Below are 24,621 nucleotides of genomic sequence, written 5' to 3'. Positions count from 1 at the left end.
CACCCTTTTTACATCCTGGAAAAAACACTAAAGATCATTCTTTTTTACCACAGACCTGCCTTTTATTGTTTCCCTTCCCTACTGCCTAGTATGATAATAATTGCTACACTTACCTCCCTTGTAATAGAGAGAAGAGATACTGATACTGTGTATATGTGCTATTCAAATGATCCATAACGTGACATAGCGTAAAAAGGGTAAGTAATCTTCCAATTCCCATATGGATGTATTTCCTATGACTTTATTTAACAAAAATTTTGAGGTTTCAGCCAAGGATCAAGTTGCTTTTTCTATTGCTTTTCGTAAGGCGGGCATCAAACCCAATATTTTTAAACCAGCTATTGATTTTCCCTTTTTATTATTCCAGTGAAAGTTATGCCCCACAGACAAAGAAAGACTCTCTCCTACTTTAAAAAAAATATGGGTATTGAAGCCACTGCTCAACTCCAGCATCACTTAGAAAAGCAATCAACCCCCTTTTGCTTTGATTTGAGTTTTGCCCATTTTACGGAATTGAGAAAGCTGTGTTGATTCTGCTGGATTGGTTTGTTAGCAGCTTTCGATACCTTTGGCCATACAAACCTCCTTCGATGCATGGTCTATGCTACAAAATTGAGAGGCAGGTTTTGGACCAGATGCACACTTTCCTTACAGGCAGGGCTCAAAAGGGTTGCTTGGGTAGTTTTATCTGTTTGATTCGGTCCTTTGGATTAGCACAAGGATCATCCCATTCCCCTTTCTTTGTTCTTCCCTATGTGTTCCTTCTCGCCCAAGTGATTGAGGACCTTGGCCTACAGTGCCATCGGCGTGTTGGCAAAGCCCCGTTCCTGCTCGCTTTTCTTTGGGATCGGAGGTAACCGCTGAGGGTGCTGGCCTCACCAGAACAGGATACCAGGGACTAAGGGGCATATTACCAAGCAATAGCGATAATTATCGCTATTGCTTGGTTAGAGACAAAAATTTACCGCAGAGCTGCGGCGATTTTTATCGCAAATAAACCTTGGTATTACCAAGGTTTATCGCAAATGCGATAAAAATCGCCCGCAATGCATGAATATCGCTGAAAAGTCAGCGATATTCATGCTTACTGAGCTAATGCTCTTAGCCATGTTATCCACCTCCCATTGGATAACATGGCTAAGAACTGCTCAGGGCAGGTGTTAACTATTGGAGATATTCGCGCTTAGCGCGAATATCTCCAACAGTTGGTAATAGGAGATAGCGATGTTAGCGACTGTTTCCAGTCGCTAACATCTTGGCACGCCCACTTTGCATGTCATTAGTGATAAATATCACTGACATGCAAAGTGGGGCCCAAGATGGTCGCTATCTCCTACTAGCTGTCGCTAACTGGTGTTAGCAACAGCTAGGTAATAGGGAGATACTTTTACCTCCGCTTTCTTGGCTTTTAAAGCCAAAAAAGCGGAGATAAACCCCCTTGATAGTATGCCCCTCATGAGCGGAAAGGTGATAAAACAGAGGCCGTGTTCTTGAGTAGAGCTGATCAAGCCCTCTCCTATTATAGTGACAGGTCAATTTTAGCAAAGTACCCACAACTGTGAAGTCATTTAGGAATCTGGGTGTAATGTTTGACAGTGGTCACACCTTAAAACCTCTGGTCAATCCTGTGATGACACTGGCACATTCACCTGTTGAAGCCATATTTATTTCTTAGCAACAATTTTATGTGTAAGTGTGTGTATATTTTAAAATGTCAGAGAAATGCTGTGCAGGCCCCAAAACTGTTCCCAATATTTATTTCAATATCCCTGTGGAATTCTTTTTTATATTTTGCAGAGGGAGAACAAAGCAAACCCCAAAAAGAGAATTCATCCCAAGGTATGATGTGGAAAATGATAGTGGACCCATCCCACTCTTACCTGGCAGGATTAGGACAATTTAAACAGACGTTTTAAAAATCTCACATAAGACCCTTGAGTGTTTGGGTGGCAAATACTTCATAGTTGTATGTACGCTTTTATAAGAGGGTTTTCTGAAACAGCTTCAATATATTGCAGTTTTTAAAGTTTCTGAAATACATGATGATTTATGTGGTGAGAAGTATCTCATGACGTTTTCGGTATTTAAGTTGGGTCTTCTTCTATTGAAGGACCCTGGAATGGATTTCCAGGTTCTATGTTCTTTTTATTTGATGTACAAGGTTTCTGCTGGTAAGGTTTCGTATGTTTTGGTTGTATGGAATGTATTGAGTTTGTTTTGCATTTCTAGCTCATTTAAACTTTTATGTCATTATTTGGGCTTCACAAATAATAAAAACAAAAATGGATTGTATCTTGAAGAACTGACACCATTTCGCAAAATGTAAATAATTACCGCACTCTTGGTGATTATGTTGGAGGTAGACTGGATTAAGTTTGAAGGCCTCTGTTAAATCTGTTCTCTCCTTGACCCTGAAAAAGCAAGACCACAAATGTGTTCATAATTAATCAATTTTGAAGCACAACATATAAAACAGTAACTAATGACCAGAACAACTAGTGTATGCAAAACATTAAGGGATGATGAAAAACTAAGGCTATTGTGCTTTTCCTACAGTAATACGGTTATGCCCAGATTTAAATCTGAAGAGAAGTCTCACCATTGTAACAACATGTTCAGCACAGGTAGTTCCTCCTGCTAATTGGGATGGTGGAACAATGGCAGCACAATGGCAGAGATGGGAGTTGTCACAGTACGGTAAGTGGCCTTGCTTGGTTGCCTGATGGTACATGTAGAGGCAGCCAGCAGCAATTGTTGGGGTACCAGTCAGGGAAAGCACTGGGATTTCCCATAACCTCACTCTACAATATTGGCTCTCTTTCCATCTTCCCAGGCTTGGGAAAAATGCCCAGTGGAATTGCCAATGATTCTTCTTGACCTGAAGATGAAGGCAAGGAGAATATCTGTCAGCTGGTAGCTTGAGTTGGTTTCTTAGCTCTCTTCCACGCCATGTTGAAAATCAGTCTGATTTTAAAGCTGACTGATTCAACATGGACGTTTGTTGGTGGCACAACATGACTGGCAGCACATTTTGATTAGAGGGTGTCTGCTTTCTCCCTCTAAGTGGAGAAATAATTAGATCTTTGTTTGGAATAGGTAAAAGAAGATGAATGCTACATCAATTACACATTTTTTCTATTTCCCAATTTCTTGGCAGTTGTCCAGTGGTCATTGGAACAAAGATAAATAAACAAAAATCACCTTTGCTAATCGTATTCCAAAGATTGCAGAAAAAACGTCCTTCTTCCCAATATAAATTTTTATCTGGTGCCAAAAGCTTAGAAAATTACCTAGGTGCTCATTACAGGTACCACACAATCCTGGGTGGTAAGTGTACACCCAGCAAAAAAATTATGCCGTGGGTTGTGTTATTTAGTAGCTGTGCAATTATGGGGCCATTCTAAGATTTATACCTGAAAATGGGGTAACGCTGTACTACCCTCTGTTTTTCCTTGCTTTAGAATAGTCCAAAATCTGAGTGCATGACCATAAGCCAGCATGAACTATTTGCCAAATATATATATATATATATATATATATATATATATATATATATATATATATATATATATATATATATATATATATATATATATATATATATATATATATATATATATATATATATTACCTACTGGCGGTCGCCAGTAGGTATATATAGTTAGGATTTTTTCTCTATGGGATTTTTGAAAATTCTATGTCTAATAACTTTGGCGTTTGTGGACGGAATTGGCTGAAATTTTCAGGAAAATTGAAAATTTTGTTTCTGAGCAGCCCCTGAGAATTTGGGGGGGTTTCATCCAGGGGGGGCCGAGAAAAAAGGGGGGTCCCAAAACGCATTTTTCCCATGTTAATTTCCATAGGGCGGTTGGCCTCACTTTTAGCTCGAACGGCTGAATGGATTTGCACGAAACTTGGCAAAATTGTAGGGACTGTTAGCCCGATGTGCCTTTGCTAGGTCTCAATATATGTGCTCCAGTGGATTTTGAGTAATTTAGGTTCAAAAAAAGATATATATCTGGGCGGAGCCTAACCACACATCTGATCTGATTGGCTGTCAGCACTTCATCCAAGAAGTGTTGGCAGCCATCTTGGGACCAATATACATGATAGCACCTCATTAAAAAGCATTGTAGTTAATAGAGGGTTTTAGGACTTTAGTTACATTATAAATCATTTGTTGATGGTACCATACTCGTTTTAGGAATTGTGGTGGGTTCTAAGGTGATTTTACCATGTGAAAAAACCTTCTGCTGTGATATCATGAATATTGTTTGAAAGAAAACTAATATCCCATGATTTTCCCACAGTGGTTTGGAAGGGGATCTATAAGCTAAACTGAAAGCATATTTTCTGTAAATTCACATTATCTTTCTCAGTCATGTGAAAATGAAGTCTGACATTCTCAGTAAAACATGTACATCCAACAAGGACAGAGACTGTCAGTTGATTCCTTTGTGTTCTACTGCAGCCTCCTAGAGTGTTCTAAAGAACAACTAGAGCGCTAACAGTCCTACTTATTACAAAGGTATGGCACACCTGAAGCCATCTTGATTGGAATAAAGTGGTAACTCTTAAAACATTTAATTTAAAAAGAAACAACATGAGGGGGTATATTTTGCCACAGAAAGTATGATTAGTGCTGCAGAATGAAAAATTAGGGCACATTTTGAGTGACTTCTCAAATCCTTTTCTATTTCATTAAAACATTCTGACATGCAGTCTCCCAAAATGGCCACCAGAGACAAAAGAGCCCAAATGTAGCCCAAATATCACCCAGATGTAGCCCAAGTATAGCCCAATGACAGAATGTCCCAGAGTGTTCTAAAGAACAACTAGAGCGCTAACAGTCCTACTTATTACAAAGGTATGGCACACCTGAAGCCATCTTGATTGGAATAAAGTGGTAACTCTTAAAACATTTAATTTAAAAAGAAACAACATGAGGGGGTATATTTTGCCATAGAAAGTATGATTAGTGCTGCAGAATGAAAAATTAGGGCACATTTTGAGTGACTTCTCAAATCCTTTTCTATTTCATTAAAACATTCTGACATGCAGTCTCCCAAAATGGCCACCAGAGACAAAAGAGCCCAAATGTAGCCCAAATATCACCCAGATGTAGCCCAAGTATAGCCCAATGACAGAATGTCCCAGAGTGTTCTAAAGAACAACTAGAGCGCTAACAGTCCTACTTATTACAAAGGTATAGCACACCTGGAGCCATCGTGATGGGAATAAAGTGGTAACTCTTAAAACATTTAATTTAAAAAGGAACAAAATGAGGGGGTATATTATGCAATAGAAGGTATTATTAGTGCTGCAGAAAGAAAAATTAGGGCACATTTTGAGTGACTTTTCAAATCCTCTTCTATTTCATTAAAAAATTCTGACATGCAGTCTCCCAAAATGGCCACCAGAGACAAAAGAGCCCAAATGTAGCCCAAATATCACCCAGATGTAGCCCAAGTATAGCCCAATGACAGAATACCCCAGAGTGTTCTAAAGAACAACTAGAGCGCTAACAGTCCTACTTATTACAAAGGTATGGCACACCTGAAGCCATCTTGATTGGAATAAAGTGGTAACTCTTAAAACATTTAATTTAAAAAGGAACAAAATGAGGGGGTATATTTTGCCATATGAATAATGATTAGTGCTGCAGAAAGAAAAATTAGGGCACATTTTGAGTGACTTCTCAAACCCTCTTCAATTTCATTAAAAAATTCTGACATACAGTCTCCCAAGATGGCCACCAGAGACAAAAGAGCCTAAATGTAGCCCAAATATCACCCAGATGTACCCCAAGTATAGCCCAATGACAGAATGTCCCAGAGTGTTCTAAAGAACAACTAGAGCGCTAACAGTCTTACTTATGACAAAAGTATGGCACACCAGAAGCCATCTTGATTGGAATGAAGTGGTAAGTCTGAAAACACTCAATTTAAAAAGGAACAACATGAGGGGGTTAATTTTGCCATAGAAAGTATGATTAGTGCTTCAGAAAGAAAAATTAGGGATCATTTTGAGTGACTTCTCAAATCCTCTTCTATTTCATTAAAAAAATTCTGACATGCAGACTGAAACATGCACTTTGAATACCAGCAGCAAACGTACCTGGTGAGCAGTAGCTTAACTACAGTGATCTAATGTGCAACTAGAGTGCTAACATTCAGAATTTATGGCAAATGTGTGACACATCTGAATGCCTTCTTGATGGAACCAAAGTAAACAAGCATTGAAAATGCAATAGATCTCGCCCTCGTTTAAGTTAAAGCCATTCTGTTTGTAATGAGGTGGCTTTTTAGCTTTGCTTTTATTAGTGTTTTTTCAACTTTCATGTAAATAACATGCATCTGTATGCATATAAGTATATGTATGCATGCATTTATGTTTGTATTTATATAGATATACAGATGATATATGTTTATATATGTATGTATATATATATATATTCACTAAAAAAAACATAGGCTATAGGCCATATATAGTTAGGAATTAGCATTTACAAAACCTTGAAAATTCACTGAAAAAACCATAGGTTATAGACCATATATAGTTAGGAATTAGCATTTACAAAACCTTGAAAATTCACTGAAAAAACCATAGGTTATAGACCATATATAGTTAGGAATTCACATTTACAAAACCTTATTTTACTCACACAAAACCATTGAAATTCCATATATAGTTAGTTGCACTAACTATATATCGCGCACCCGCAATCCACTGCTGATGATGTCACATATTACATCATTCATGACATGGTCAGTGACATCACTGATGACATCACTGATGACATCTCAAATGACATCACTGATGACATCTCAAATGACATCACTGATGACATCACTGATGACATCTCATTTGACATTACTGATCACATCACTGATGATATCATTCATGTGATAATACGATGAACCTCTTCAGACTCTAATATAACCTTAGATACAATCAGTGTAAACAGACACTCACAGACTGTCACTCATCCATGGAGTTACTCACACACCTAGTCAGTCATGCAAAGAATCAATCACACCTCGATTTCCTCAACTATACAGTTATACAAACTTTACTTATTCAAACATATACTAACACATATTTACTCTCTTATACAATCCCTGATACAAGTTCACAATGATCCATACAGCCACTCACACATTCACTGGCTCTTATGCACAGTTATTTATATATGTCAACTCTCACATGTACTGTGTTTTACATATGTACTTACTTTGACATGTAGCACTGAGATATCCATTCACTCACCAATACACTCATGCACACAGTCAACCGCCCATACAGCTGTTTCCACATGCACTTTTGAAACCATACATCTAGTGAATCAACTGCTCACACATCTATGCACAGAGTCATACACCTCCCAGCCACCCACCCACACACACACTCAGTCTCCCATACAAATACTTGGGCAACCAATCAATAACCCATATAGTTACTCATATAGCTACTTATCAACACATGCAACAGTTTACAGAACAACAGACATAATGATGCACAAATTAAGACAGTTTAGTCACTAACCCATGCACTCAGTGAGACACATTTAATCACTCACTCATACAGTCAGTCATGCACCTACTAAATCCTTCATCCAGACACTTATACATCCACTCATTCTTCAATATGTAAGACATATTTTAACTTTACAGAAACATACAGTCACTGGATGTTGTCATCAGTGATGTCATCAGTGATGTCATTTGAGATGTCATCAGTGATGTCATCAGTGATGTCACTGACCATGTCATGAATGATGTAATATGTGACATCATCAGCAGTGGATTGCGGGTGCGCGATATATAGTTAGTGCAACTAACTATATATGGAATTTCAATGGTTTTGTGTGAGTAAAATAAGGTTTTGTAAATGTGAATTCCTAACTATATATGGTCTATAACCTATGGTTTTTTCAGTGAATATATATATATATATATATATGTTTGCTCCGAAGATTGGACCAATGTCCCAGCACTCTCGAGCGGGTGCCTTTAAGCGGGTGGTGCCCCCGCATCCATGACTGCTCCAAATCTCGTAGTTTGCACCACAAAAGACCAGTACTCACGGTGGCGAGCTTAAAGATTTTATATATATATATATATATATATATATATATATATATATATATATATATATATATACTTACAAAAGTTCACTTTCTCCGGGTTGTTGGTGCTCAAAAGAGGTGCGTGGCCCAAGCGGTTGAACTAAACCGCTAACTATGCAGCAAATCCTTCACAAAGAAGAAAAAAGGGTCGCACTCCAGCAGCTGTGATCCGGTGGTTAATTTATTTTTTATTTTTTGTCAGCAAACACAGACCAAACCAATGCATTTCGGTGTTTCAAAATACCTTGCTCACGGCTGTTTTTTAAAAACAATCTGCCCTGTGTTTACATTCTATCATAGGAAATGCTGTTACATCATTTCCCGTTTGTGAAAGGGTTTACCCCTCAGACTTCTGGGAGATGTAGTCCCCTATTCTTCACAATAATTATTATGAGAAAGTGTGCTTAAGTGACAGTGATAAATACATTCCTAATAAATTACTTGAGTTAAAATCAATTGATGGTTATAACACCAGGACCGACATCATTATACAGTTAACTTATCATATGTACATGATTCCAATTAATGAAATAATAAGAATTAATACGAATAAAATAGATTAGATGTCCAGCTCTTATGCACAATCAACAATCAAAAAGGTGTTTGCAGTTCTTGGCACCATTATGACACTCCATTGGGTATTTTACTTTAGTCCAAGCTGAAATTAACATCTTTTGAACACGTCAGCGGGGATATATTTAAAGCTGAAATTAACATCTTTTGAACACGTCAGCGGGGATATATTTATTTAATTTCAGTTACCGGCAACCCTTTCAACGTGCTTGAAACCCATTTCATTGACGGTTTCTAACCACTCAGGTGGGGATATATGTGCCAAAGTGAGAAATGCATAGTTCACCCGGTGTCTTTTGTGTTGTCACCTATTTTCCCTCCATTGGGTTATCTTATCCCTGTAGATGTCTGTTTTCCAACAATTGCTAGATGATGACTGCCTGGTGTGATTTATATCCACATACACACTGTGAGAGGCTAACTGTTTGATTAAATATGTATATACAGTTCTTTTGACTGGTTTAAGCCATACGTTGTCATGCTTCTGAGATTTAAAATATGGCGTGATTCCTTTTGTTGCAGTATTTTCTCCCTGTTGCCACCTCGTGCACTCACTGGTATGGTTTCTATCCCATAAAATGTCAGAGTTTTCCAATTGCCATTGTTGTGTAGCTCCATATGTTTGGCCACTGCATTATTCTTATCTTTGTTTTTCGTGGCATGTACAAGTTCAAGTATTCTTTTCTTTAGTTCGCATATGGTGCTTCCCACGTATTTTAACATGCAAGGGCACTCAATCACGTATACTGTATATTGACTTTTACAAGTTTTCAGTTCTCTGATTTGCCAGACTTTGTTATTGGCCATCGATATTTCTGTGACTGGTTTTGCAATTTGGAATAGCTTGCAACTGTGACATTTGATGAAACTTTTATTTTGAGCCATGTATCCTTATGTTGTTTTGATTTGAAGTAACTGTGCACCAGACGACCTTTTAGATTTTCGGCTCTGCAATATGTTATTGTTGGGTGTGAGCCCATTCTTTCACCTATTGTTCCATCCAACTTTAAGATCTTCCAGTTCCTTTTTATTATGCCAACGATTTCCTTAGATTCTTGGGGGAAGTCCATTATTAGTCTTATGGGTTCCACATCTGGTTGTTCCTCATCATTTTTCGGTAGAAGGCAATCTTCCCTTGGTTTTTCATTAGCTCTGTTCCAACACCTATTTACAATGCTTTTGCTCTATTTTCGGCCCTTGAATCTTTTTATTGTTCCCGCACTGTGCTTCTTCCATTCCTTCTCCTCACTGCAAATTCTTCGTAGGCAGAGAAACTCACCATATGGTATACTAGATATCAAAGATGGCTGATGAAAACTTGTTGCTTCTAAGGTGGCATTCCTCGCTGTGGTTTTACGATGAAGTGTAAATTCCAGTCGATTGTTTTTCACATACATTTCAGCATCCAGAAAAGTTACCCGTTCCTTGTTGATTTCATGTGTAAACTTTAAATTAGGTGTGATGTTATTCAAGATTTCAAAATAATCCTGGAATTCACTCTCATTGCCGTTCCAGATGATTAAAAGATCATCTATGAATCGTGTCCAGCTGACTATCCTTATTGTGTGTTTCTCATGTTTGATGTTCCATGCCACCTCCTTCTCCCACCAGCCCTTTACCAAACAAATGTAACTAGGGCTGAAGGAGAGACCCATTTCTGCTCCATTTTGCTGGCCGTATAGCGCATCACCAAATAAAAAGACATTGCATGTGAGGCAAAGTGAGATCATGTCTGTCAGCATCTCATTGTGTTCTTTATAATTAATGTTTCTTTCCTGTAAGAAATGTTTAACAGCTTTCAGGCCTAGAGTTTTTTCAATATTGGTATATAGAGCGATCAGGTCCATTGTTATTAAATGATAGGTGCTTTGCCAAGTTACATTCTGCAGGATCCTAAGTAAATCCCTCGTGTCCTTGAAGTATGAACTCAGAAGGGTTCCTGTACAAATAAGTAGGTGTTTCTATAAGTGATTGTTTAAGAGAGTAAGTATGTGTACGTTTCTGTAGCAGTAAGTGTGGTAGTGTGTGTATAACTGTATATGCAAGTAAACGGATGTTTGATACTTTGTTTACATGTTTGACTGTGTGTGTGAGTAACTCTATGGATGAGTGGCGGTGTGTAACAGGATGTATAGGTGTATGAGTACATATGATCAATGAGTTCATGTATGAGTGACTGTATAGGACTGTTGGTGAATGAGTGGATGTGTGTGTAGATCTTGGAATTATTGAATAAGTGTGTTGTAAGTGGTATTAGTATGTCCATTGTTTTGAAAATGTTAGTTTCTATTTTTGAGTGTGTGTATGAAAGATTAAATTAGGGTGAGAGGAGGTCTGCCACTCTAGCACAATGATGATGCCATCAGCGATGTCATGACTGACGTCATTGACCATGTCATGAGTGATGTAATATGTGACATCATCAGCAGTGCATTGCGGGCGCGCGAGTTATAGTTAGCTGAACTAACTATAACAGGGAATTTCTCTGGTTTTGTACGAGTGAAATGTCCAACTAACTATAACGTCCCTGAAACCTATGCTTTTTTCAGTGAATTTCAAAGGTTATTTAAATGCTAATTTGTAACTATAATGTGCCTTAAACCTATGTTTTATTCAGTTAAGGTCAAAGGTTTTTAAAATGCTAGTTTCTAACTATGCCTACAGAGGTAGGACATGTGAAGGAATAAGAAAAAACACACAGAAAGAAGAAAAAGAAATGCAGAAAGAAGCAACAGAAGTACTGCAGGAAGAAGGGAGACATGCGGAAAGGACAAACAGAGGAGCAGAAAGAGGCCTAGTTGCAAAATATTCCTGTACCCTCAACGTTCGAAGATGGGTACTGGATGGTATTTGACTGACTAACCAGTCCTAGAGACAGTTTTATGCTAAAAGACACTTAGAATACAATTAAAACACCTATATACACTAGGGAGCACTATGCGTTGGAGTACCCCTGTGATTACCATTGCCTCCTCTGTAAGACCCTAGTACATAATAAAGCAGGGGGATTAAAACTACCTCCTAAAACGTGCCACAGGGCGCGTTTGCACACTGGTAAAGGGAGGGGGGGCCTGAATGACATGTGTGCAAACATGCCATGTGGCTGTTTTAATTTGGGGGATAAAGTCCCCTTGAATCTTCAGTGTCCATTGGGTCCAACTAGCCCACCAGGTATCTCCAGTTAGTGCCACACAGCTGCGTTGCAGAGAGGTGTAAAAAGAGGCACGGCCTGGAACACCTCCCTGCAACCCAGCGCAGTTGCTCTTACTGGAAGCACTTGGTGGACTAGTTGGCCCCCAGGGACCTTCATGATTGAAGGGGAATTATTTCCCTAACTTAAAACGTGCCACAGGGTGTGTTTGCACACGTCGCCTCAGGCCCCATTGCCCTCCCTTCACCACTGTGTAAACGCGCCCTGTGGCCATTTTAAGTTGTAAGATTAAGTCCTCTTGATTCCTGCGGGTCCCTAGGAGCCAACTAGCCTACTAGGAACATCCAGTAAGCACCACAGAGCTGCGTTGCAGAGAGGCATAAAAAGGGGCATGGCCTGGACCACCTCTCTGCAACGCAGTAGAGTGACGCTTACTGGAAGCACCTGGTGGGCTGGTTAGCCCCAGGGGCCCTCAGGATTGAAGGGGAATTATTTCCCCAACTTAAAACGCACCACAGGGCATGTTTGAACATGTCACTTCAGGCCCTCCCCCTCTCTTCCTCACTGTGTAAACACGCCCTGTGGCTGTTTTAAGTTGGGAGATTAAGTCCCCTTGAATCCTGAGGGTCCCTATGGTCAAACTAGCCCACTAGGTATCTCTAGTAAGCGCCGTTGCAGAGAGGTGTAAAAAAGGGAACGTCCTGGACCACCTCTCTGCAACGCAGCGCAGCGGCGCTTAATGGAAGCACCTGGTGTGCTAGTTGGCCCCCAGGGTCCCTCAGGATTGAAGGGGAATTATTTCCCCAACTTAAAATGCGCCACGGGGTGTGTTTGCACACGTCACCTCAGGCCCCACCCCCTACCTTCACCACAGTATAAGCTCGCCCTGTGGCCATTTTAAGTTGGGAGATTAAGTCCCCTTCAATCCAGAGGGTCCCTAGGGTCCAACTAGCCCACTAGGTACCTCCAGTAAGCATTTAGGCGCTTTAGAAAACGTACCAACAATTGATTATGCAAGGACTTCCTATCCCAGCATGCAACACAAATGACACAAATTAATCACATGCTGAGGAGTGCACCTATTTAAATGAAATGACACTGCACCACTCAAGTTGCTTTCATGCCTGTGAACAAGGGGCACACAAAAGCCCAGAAACACGTAAGGCTAAAAATGGAGGCTACAAATAACGCTACGTGAAGAGAGACTGCACCGCCACTAAATAGTTGATTTGAGTGCGCTTTCGAATTGAGGGTGCTTTGGTGGAAAAACACATATATATATATATATATATATATATATATATATATATATATATATATATATATATATATATATATATATATATATATATATATATATATATATATATATATATATATATATATATATATATATATATATATATATATATATATATATATATATATATATATATATATATATTTTCAAACAAAGAGTTTAACCCTCAGTGGAAGAAGCCACAAGAATGGTAACATTTGGATCCATTTCTTTAAGGAGCAGCTGCAACAGGAGACGCAGAGAGAACAGTCACCATCTGTTCGTGTACAGCCAGACCGGTTTCGGGAGTCTATCCCTTCTTCAATGGCTCCTGCTTGGCAATGATGATGCAGTATGCACTCGTGATATTAAAGCCTGCCTTCAAGGGCGTGGTCAGATGAAATGGCCTTCTGGGTCTTGTAGTGCATACACCATTTACCTCGTGTGAGTTCATCATTGTGGCAGTTAATAAAAGTACGATTAAAACCCATGTGGGCTGGTGAGCATGTGGCTCTGGGTGTCCTCTTGTCTGTGGTCAGCTGCTTCTGGACACCACTCCCCCGTGTACTGATCGCACCGTTGGGCGCAATCACGGGTCCGCAGCAAGCGGCAGGCTTTGCTTCCGCGACATTACTTCTAAGGAAACTTACACATACTTACTCTCTTAAACAATCACTTATAGAAACACATACTTATTTAAACAGGAACTCTTTCAATCTCTCACTCTCACATATACTTACTTATATACATCAATACTCACATATACTAGATTAAAGCATATGTAGTTACTCATAAAGACACTAGTGAGGCAGGCATTCACTCACTAACACACATATATACACACTCATCCACCCATACAGTCCTGCACATATGCTGTCTTCAAAACACATGCAAACAGTGAGTCAGTCACCAACCCATGCAGCCATTTATACACAAAGTGAAACACTGATACATATATTAAAATATTTAAAAATTACTCGCTAATATATGTATTCACTAAGATACACTTAATAAGCCAGTTAACCAATCAATATTTTATTTAAAAAACATCCATTTAAACACTTATTTAAACATTTATTCTTCCATCGACCTTTACAAATACATATATAAAACATATTTATTCTTCAGAAAGACACACATTCACTGGATGGTGTCATCAGTGATATCATGAGTGATGTCACTGACCATGTCATGAGTGATGTAATATGTGACGTCATCAGCAGTGCATTGCAGGCGCGCAAGTTATAGTGAGTCCAACTAACTATAACATGGGAATTTCAATGGTTTTATGTCAGTAAAATTTCCAGCTAACTATAACTGGTGTGAAACCTATGGTTTTTTCAGTGAAAAAAAAAATATATATATATATATATATAAATTCACTGAAAAAACCATAGGATATAGACCATATATAGTTAGGAATTAGCATTTACAAAACCTTGAAAATTCACTGAAAAAACCATAGGTCATAGACCATATATAGTTAGGAATTCACATTTACAAAACCTTATTTTACTCACACAAAACCATTGAAATTCCATATATAGTTAGTTGCACTAACTATATATCGCGCACCCGCAATCCACTGCTGATGATGTCACATATTACATCATTCATGACATGGTCAGTGACATCACTGATGACATCACTGATGACATCTCAAATGACATCACTGATGACATCACTGATGACAACATCCAGTGACTGTATGTTTCTGTAAAGTTAAAATATGTCTTACATATTGAAGAATGAGTGGATGTATAAGTGTCTGGATGAAGGATTTAGTAGGTGCATGACTGACTGTATGAGTGAGTGATTAAATGTGTCTCACTGAGTGCATGGGTTAGTGACTAAACTGTCTTAATTTGTGCATCATTATGTCTGTTGTTCTGTAAACTGTTGCATGTGTTGATAAGTAGCTATATGAGTAACTATATGGGTTATTGATTGGTTGCCCAAGTATTTGTATGGGAGACTGAGTGTGTGTGTGGGTGGCTGGGAGGTGTATGACTCTGTGCATAGATGTGTGAGCAGTTGATTCACTAGATGTATGGTTTCAAAAGTGCATGTGGAAACAGCTGTATGGGCGGTTGACTGTGTGCATGAGTGTATTGGTGAGTGAATGGATATCTCAGTGCTACATGTCAAAGTAAGTACATATGTAAAACACAGTACATGTGAGAGTTGACATATATAAATAACTGTGCATAAGAGCCAGTGAATGTGTGAGTGGCTGTATGGATCATTGTGAACTTGTATCAGGGATTGTATAAGAGAGTAAATATGTGTTAGTATATGTTTGAATAAGTAAAGTTTGTATAACTGTATAGTTGAGGAAATCGAGGTGTGATTGATTCTTTGCATGACTGACTAGGTGTGTGAGTAACTCCATGGATGAGTGACAGTCTGTGAGTGTCTGTTTACACTGATTGTATCTAAGGTTATATTAGAGTCTGAAGAGGTTCATCGTATTATCACATGAATGATATCATCAGTGATGTGATCAGTAATGTCAAATGAGATGTCATCAGTGATGTCATCAGTGATGTCATTTGAGATGTCATCAGTGATGTCATTTGAGATGTCATCAGTGATGTCATCAGTGATGTCACTGACCATGTCATGAATGATGTAATATGTGACATCATCAGCAGTGGATTGCGGGTGCGCGATATATAGTTAGTGCAACTAACTATATATGGAATTTCAATGGTTTTGTGTGAGTAAAATAAGGTTTTGTAAATGTGAATTCCTAACTATATATGGTCTATAACCTATGGTTTTTTCAGTGAATTTTCAAGGTTTTGTAAATGCTAATTCCTAACTATATATGGTCTATAACCTATGGTTTTTTCAGTGAATTTTCAAGGTTTTGTAAATGCTAATTCCTAACTATATATGGCCTATAGCCTATGGTTTTTTTAGTGAATATATATATATATACATACATATATAAACATATATCATCTGTATATCTATATAAATACAAACATAAATGCATGCATACATATACTTATATGCATACAGATGCATGTTATTTACATGAAAGTTGAAAAAACACTAATAAAAGCAAAGCTAAAAAGCCACCTCATTACAAACAGAATGGCTTTAACTTAAACGAGGGCGAGATCTATTGCATTTTCAATGCTTGTTTACTTTGGTTCCATCAAGAAGGCATTCAGATGTGTAACACATTTGCCATAAATTCTGAATGTTAGCACTCTAGTTGCACATTAGATCATTGTAGTTAAGCTACTGCTCACCAGGGACGTTTGCTGCTGGTATTCAAAGTGCATGTTTCAGTCTGCATGTCAGAATTTTTTTAATGAAATAGAAGAGGATTTGAGAAGTCACTCAAAATGATCCCTAATTTTTCTTTCTGAAGCACTAATCATACTTTCTATGGCAAAATTAACCCCCTCATGTTGTTCCTTTTTAAATTGAGTGTTTTCAGACTTACCACTTCATTCCAATCAAGATGGCTTCTGGTGTGCCATACTTTTGTCATAAGTAAGACTGTTAGCGCTCTAGTTGTTCTTTAGAACACTCTGGGACATTCTGTCATTGGGCTATACTTGGGGTACATCTGGGTGATATTTGGGCTACATTTAGGCTCTTTTGTCTCTGGTGGCCATCTTGGGAGACTGTATGTCAGAATTTTTTAATGAAATTGAAGAGGGTTTGAGAAGTCACTCAAAATGTGCCCTAATTTTTCTTTCTGCAGCACTAATCATAATTCATATGGCAAAATATACCCCCTCATTTTGTTCCTTTTTAAATTAAATGTTTTAAGAGTTACCACTTTATTCCAATCAAGATGGCTTCAGGTGTGCCACACCTTTGTAATAAGTAGGACTGTTAGCGCTCTAGTTGTTCTTTAGAACACTCTGGGGCATTCTGTCATTGGGCTATACTTGGGCTACATCTGGGTGATATTTGGGCTACATTTGGGCTCTTTTGTCTCTGGTGGCCATTTTGGGAGACTGCATGTCAGAATTTTTTAATGAAATAGAAGAGGATTTGAAAAGTCACTCAAAATGTGCCCTAATTTTTCTTTCTGCAGCACTAATAATACCTTCTATTGCATAATATACCCCCTCATTTTGTTCCTTTTTAAATTAAATGTTTTAAGAGTTACCACTTTATTCCCATCACAATGGCTCCAGGTGTGCTATACCTTTGTAATAAGTAGGACTGTTAGCGCTCTAGTTGTTCTTTAGAACACTCTGGGACATTCTGTCATTGGGCTATACTTGGGCTACATCTGGGTGATATTTGGGCTACATTTGGGCTCTTTTGTCTCTGGTGGCCATTTTGGGAGACTGCATGTCAGAATGTTTTAATGAAATAGAAAAGGATTTGAGAAGTCACTCAAAATGTGCCCTAATTTTTCATTCTGCAGCACTAATCATACTTTCTATGGCAAAATATACCCCCTCATGTTGTTTCTTTTTAAATTAAATGTTTTAAGAGTTACCACTTTATTCCAATCAAGATGGCTTCAGGTGTGCCATACCTTTGTAATAAGTAGGACTGTTAGCGCTCTAGTTGTTCTTTAGAACACTCTGGGACATTCTGTCATTGGGCTATACTTGGGCTACATCTGGGTGATATTTGGGCTACATTTGGGCTCTTTTGTCTCTGGTGGCCATTTTGGGAGACTGCATGTCAGAATGTTTTAATGAAATAGAAAAGGATTTGAGAAGTCACTCAAAATGTGCCCTAATTTTTCATTCTGCAGCACTAATCATACTTTCTATGGCAAAATATACCCCCTCATGTTGTTTCTTTTTAAATTAAATGTTTTAAGAGTTACTACTTTATTCCAATCAAGATGGCTTCAGGTGTGCCATACCTTTGTAATAAGTAGGACTGTTAGCGCTCTAGTTGTTCTTTAGAACACTCTAGGAGGCTGCAGTAGAACACAAAGGAATCAACTGACAGTCTCTGTCCTTGTTGGATGTACATGTTTTACTGAGAATGTCAGACTTCATTTTCACATGACTGAGAAAGATAATGTGAATTTACAGAAAATATGCTTTCAGTTTAGCTTATAGATCCCCTTCCAAACCACTGTGGAAAATCATGGGATATTAGTTTTCTTTCAAACAATATTCATGATATCACAGCAGAAGGTTTTTTCACATGGTAAAATCACCTTAGAACCCACCACAATTCCTAAAACGAGTATGGTACCATCAACAAATGATTTATAATGTAACTAAAGTCCTAAAACCCTCTATTAACTACAATGCTTTTTAATGAGGTGCTATCATGTATATTGGTCCCAAGATGGCTGCCAACACTTCTTGGATGAAGTGCTGACAGCCAATCAGATCAGATGTGTGGTTAGGCTCCGCCCAGATATATATCTTTTTTTGAACCTAAATTACTCAAAATCCACTGGAGCACATATATTGAGACCTAGCAAAGGCACATCGGGCTAACAGTCCCTACAATTTTGCCAAGTTTCGTGCAAATCCATTCAGCCGTTCGAGCTAAAAGTGAGGCCAACCGCCCTATGGAAATTAACATGGGAAAAATGCGTTTTGGGACCCCCCTTTTTTCTCGGCCCCCCCTGGATGAAACCCCCCCAAATTCTCAGGGGCTGCTCAGAAACAAAATGTTCCATTTTCCTGAAAATTTCAGCCAATTCCGTCCACAAACGCCAAAGTTATTAGACATAGAATTTTCAAAAATCCCATAGAGAAAAAATCCTAACTATATATACCTACTGGCGACCGCCAGTAGGTAATATATATATATATATATATATATATATATATATATATATATATATATATATATATATATATATATATATGTATATATATATATATATTTTCAAATAATACTCTAATCAGGCGAAGCACGCCACTGAAAAAATAAATCAGCTGCTGGTGAGGCAATCCTCTGAGTGATCGCCTTATTGGAGTATTATTGGAAATCAATGTACGGCATGCTCCGTCGGCAACATGCGATCCAACTGCCTGGGGGGGGGGGTGAGACGAGACAGAAGAATCAGCTTGTTAGCAAACACAACCATAAAGTTAATGTGGTGTGCGTGAGCATCAAAGGAAGGTAGTGGCAGCCTCAATCAAACCCCATGATTTGACGGCGTTCTCAGGCATACACCAGGTGCTTCCTAACACACTTCCCTCTGACAGAACTTGAGCAGCATTTTAAGACCCAGCAGGGATGGAAAACTCATACCACTCACTGTGCTTGTGTTCAGCCTCACATCACCTAACTCAGTATAGTGCAAGTCTCCGGGGATGGGGTTCATCTACAATTGAATTCTAATAACTGTCTCTGCATAGATCCTGTTCTAGATCAGTTAGACTCTTTTTGTATAGGTTGTAGGGCTCTACATGCCTCCTTTAGGTACTTCAGGTGACTGTAGATTTTTTGACATTTGGCCCTGCCCACTATAGAAGTATGCAAAGGTTTTCCACCTTTCGCCAGGATGATAGACAGCTTAACAAGGCCCCCCCCCCCCCAGCATGTTCCCTGCTGATTTAGGTGAGGCATTGTTGATACTGAGGAATATGAGGAAATATCCCCCAAACAAAGAAGCACTTAATTCATATTGTCATATTGTTAAGAAGAAAGACCCTTGTTTGGTGACGATGTACCTCTTTGTAGTCTTGTTGTCTTCTCTATAGGAGGATTTACGTTATCAAATATTTCTGGAACGAACACACACTAGGAACAATCACATTGCCAAAATGCACACAGTGTCACTGGTGACATGTACTTGTGCTGCATTATGCAGCTGTAGTTCAGAATATGCACTGGGCATTTACCCAATGAGGTAGCACTTAGCAATTAACCAGTAGAAAGTACTGCACTTGGGTAGATATTTTGTGCAAAACTGTGGGCTCTTGTTGTATAAAGGGTCAGGTGCATTTCCTTTGTGGTCCAGCCACTCACACAGATACTGATACATACACATAGACACTTAGACACTCACTCACACACTCAGGCACCCACACACCCACTGACAGACCCACTCAGACATTGATGCACACACCCATTCACAGACCCACTCAGACACTCTCACCTCACTCACAGAACCACTCATAACACCCACTCACAGATCTACTCAGACACTCTCACTTGAACTCAGACCCACTCACAGATGCACTCAGATACTCTCACAAACCCACTCAGGCACTCTTGCACCCACTCACACTCATTCAGACACTCATGCACCCACTCACAGGCCTACTGAGAGACTCATGCACCCACTCACATGCCCACTCTGGCATTCATGCACTCACTCACAGACTCACACACTGTTGGAGGTACTTGTAAACCCACTCAGACACTTTGACGCCCACTCACAGACCCACTCTGACACCCACTCAGACACTCACGCACCCAAAGACAGATCCACTCAGACATTCTAAAACTCACTCACAGACCCGCTCAGACACTCATACACTCACTCACACACTCACTTCTTAAAGGTTACAGTTAGGAAATAAAATTTAAAAAACCTTAGTAACTCACTTAAAAAAATAAAAGTTACAGGGATGTTATAGTTAGAAAATAACATTAAAAAACATAGAAATTCACTGAAAATACTAAAGGTTACCGGGACGTTATAGGTAGAAAATAGAATTTTAAAAAACCTTAAAAATCCGCTGAAAAAAAATGTTACAGGGACGTTATAGTTAGGCTCAGATTACACTTGAACAAAACCATTGAAATTTATCAGATATAGTTATAGATATATAATTCTTATGCCCCCGTAATGCACTGCTTATGACATCACGTTACACCACTCATGACATTGTCAGTGACATCATTGATGACATCACTAATGAGATCATCCACAGAACCACTCCCACCCGCTCCTACACCCACTCACACATGCACACAACCACTCGCATACCCATTCCGAGACCCATACAAGTACTCACACAACCACTCATTCATCCAAAGAGCCACTCACACGACCACATACTCACCTGTACATCTATTCTTACAAGCAGTCACTCACCTATACAGTCACTTACACCCCCCTACACTCACCCACACAGTTACTCACACACACAGTTATACAGCCACTCACACACACCCTCATTCACCAATACAAGCACTCACACCCCCCACCACCATACCCATTCACACATCAATACATGCATTTCCAATTTCTCTCACTCACCTTTACAGCCACTGACACACCCACTCACTCAATGCACCCAGTCACACAGCCACTCACTCGCCCATATACCCACTTATACACCTATACAGCCACTCACACACCCACTCACACACAGATGCAGTCATACAATCACTCAGGTCACATATGTTAAAAATTAGTAGTGTAGAAAAAATAGTAATTTAATTCATGCAGTAGCTTAGTATATATCTTTAAATCTCAGAAAAGTTTACGAAACTCTTACACTCACTGCATGATGTCATCAGGGATGTCATCAGTGATGTCACTGACCATGTCATGAGGGATGAAATATGTACGGTCATTAGGAGCACGTTGCGGGGCGTATGTTAGAGTTAGCTCAGGTAACTATAACTGCTGAATTTCAATGCTTTGGTGCGAGTGAAATCTGAGCCTAACTATAACATCCTTGTAATCTTTGATTTTTTTTCTGTGAATTTCTAACGTTTTTTAATTCTATTTCCTAAATATAATGTCCCTGTAGCCTTTGTTTTTTCCCAGTGAATGCCTACTGTTTTTTAATGTTATTTCCTAAATCTGCACACTGTACCAGTGGTAAAAAGTTTTAACTGTGTGTGTGCTCTCTCCTTAAAACATGTGAGACTGGCTCATATGAAATTGCCTATTTAGTTTGCTTGTACAACCCAGTAAAGTGGTACTACCTGTGCCCAGGGCCTATAAATAAAATGCTACTAGTGGGCCTGCAGCACTGATTGTAGCACCTGCTCACTTTAACCATGTCTCAGGTCTGCCATTGCAACCTGTGTGCGTGTGTGCAGTTTTAAAATGTCATTTCGACCTGGCAAAGTAAACCTTTTGTCAGGCCCAAACCTTCCTTTTTAATAAATATAGATGTTAAGGCCCTGGAAAGACCAAGGGGCAGTGCACAATGTATTTAAAAAGTAGGACATCTACTGTTAGGTTTTACATATACTAGTAGTTAAAAAACTCTTACATTCACGTTTTACTACTTCAAGGCCTACCTATAAACTTACACGAATACAATGTATTAAGGGAAGTCCAATGTTATCCTATGAGAGAGTAGGATAACACTGGAGATACCTTATTACATTGTATTAGTGTAATTTCCAAATGTGACCAGGTAACCCCTTCATGTTTGGTGTCGCTGGAATTGTAATGAAAAATCCTAACTTAGGATGAAGTTGAACTTTAAATTACACTTTTAAAAGTTGGCATTTTTTTGCCTTAGTCTTGTGATGCCTGCAGCCTGTCTCTGGGTCCCATGATTGGGTGTAGTTGACAGCTGAGCTTTGCTTATTTCTCCACACACAATGAGGAGCTAAGGTGTGATTGAATGGCCCATCACTGGCAGGATGGGAGGAAGGAGCTGGTCCCAGCTCCACTTACACTTAAATAGGGTATGTCCTCTTTCCACACAAAGGGCTCCATACCGTAGTTAAGCTGCAGCCAGGGCCAAGAAGGCAAATCCCGTATGCACTTCAAAGTCATACCTCTAGAAGCTTCTCCCCACTTCAAAAGCACTAATGGGTATAAGAACTGGACCTCAGGCACCATCTTTGTAGTACACTCTGAACCTGTGGATACTCTGCCAGGAAGAAAGGACTGCTGTACGGCTGAAAGGACCGTCACTCTGCTGCACTCCTGCTCTGAATGAACTGCTGCCCTGCTGTGCTAGCCTGCTGCCTGTTGCCCTCTTGCCTGGGTGAGAAGAGTACTGGACCTGCAACTTCACCCTTGAACCCAGGGCACCAGAGGGACTTCAAGGACTAATCTGCTGGCCTCCTGATCTGAGCCTCAGGGACATAACAGGCTTCCCAACATTCTACATCTGCCCCTGGACCCAGCTGAAGAGGGAGACCTCTGGTCTGAGATCTGCTCTCTCTCCAGCAGCTCTGCTGTGCCTTGCCTTGCCGCTGACTCCGTGCCTCCACCAGCCTGGTGTTCAAGGCCGCTGCACTCCTGTTGTGACCATCCTACCCTGCCATCAAGCTCCTGCCGGTCAGTGCCCCTCGTTATGTCCTGCTCCGTTGTTGCCTCTCTTTTTCCTTAACTGTACTGCCCCTATTGTGTAGTTGTTTAAATCCATGTGCCAGTTTTGTATAGTTGATAATCCCTGTGCCAGCTGTCCCAGCGTGCCTGTCACTCCTGCCAAAATCAAGCCTGTCTGCACCTGTCCGCAGTCAGCGCCAGGACCCCTGGATCTCCGACCATCCACCACTATGACCGAGCTGCACTCCTCGCACTCAAATCCGGAAGGAACAATGTCTGCCAGTGGGCAACACCGAAAACAACCCACAGTGCGTCCTCCTGCTGCCACTGTTGTCAGAGTTTCACCACCAGCACCGCAGAAGCCCTGAGGTGCATCCTCCTCAATGTACGCTCCCTGCACAGATACCCCCTAGAGATCTGGAACCTTCTAGACACCCTCTCACTAGATGTCACCTTCTTCACCGAAACTTTGACCAAAGCCTCCTCCCAACGCGACATCGCCATTGACATCCCCATCCTGGATGGATACAAGATCCAGAGAAAGACCGCCACATCCACCCAGGAGGAGGACTCGCCATTGCACACAAAAACTTCCTCTGCCTTTCCACCTCGAGCGACGCTTTCTCTGCCACCCAATACCTGCATTTCCATATCCAGACCAGCCCCAACTTCACTCTCCACAGCAACCTCGCCTACAGACCCCCAGCTCCAGGCCCTTTTCACCGACACCATCACTGACCTCATACCACCCCAGGCCATTTCCTCCATGGACTACATACTTGTTGGAGACCTTAACTTCCACCTCAACAACCCCATTGACCCCAACTCCACCACCCTACTGGACAACCTCACAAACATCGGACTGAAACAACTCGTCACCACTCACACCCAGGCAGGACACACCCTCAACCCCATCTTCGCAGGAGGGAACAACATCCACTTCAGCCACACCATGGACTGACCACCACTGCGTACATTTTATTATCGACAAACCCAAGCCGCCCAAACCAGCGCCACGCCCTCCGTTAAGGATCTGGAGCAGAGTCACCAAGGAGCAGCTCAACGCCACCCTCAACCACGACACCACCATTGTCACAACCGTCTCCAACCTCGCAGCCTGAGACTTTCACACATAAATCTCCATCTGCACAGACAAGCTCACCCCTCTACATAACTCCAACAGACAGCACCCTGGGAAAGCCACCTGGTTCACCGACGAACTACAAAAGGCAAGACGCACCTGCAGACGCCTAGAGAAGAACTGGAGAAACTGCAAGACGCCTGAAAACCACAGCACCTACAAGAACTCCATGATAGAATACCATCAACGC

At 40.1% G+C, this 24,621-nt stretch overlaps 1 protein-coding gene across 2 annotated transcripts in view; it reads right to left on the bottom strand.

Annotated features, from left to right (window-relative positions):
- LOC147722440 (aromatic-L-amino-acid decarboxylase-like) overlaps positions 1-24,621 on the bottom strand; it is a 592,216-nt gene that overhangs the window by 104,581 nt on the left and 463,014 nt on the right. For both annotated transcript variants that reach the window (XM_086964962.1, XM_086964963.1), the window contains exon 10: positions 2,335-2,411. In XM_086964962.1, coding sequence (XP_086821088.1) covers positions 2,335-2,411 — 77 coding nt within the window. The remainder of the gene's footprint in view (positions 1-2,334; positions 2,412-24,621) is intronic.

Source organism: Lissotriton vulgaris, chromosome 4_1 (assembly GCF_964263255.1).
Source record: "Lissotriton vulgaris chromosome 4_1, aLisVul1.2, whole genome shotgun sequence".
NCBI lineage: Eukaryota > Metazoa > Chordata > Amphibia > Caudata > Salamandridae > Lissotriton > Lissotriton vulgaris.
The sequence above is the reverse complement of the archived record's forward strand: the minus strand, read 5'-3'. Positions and strand labels throughout refer to the sequence as shown.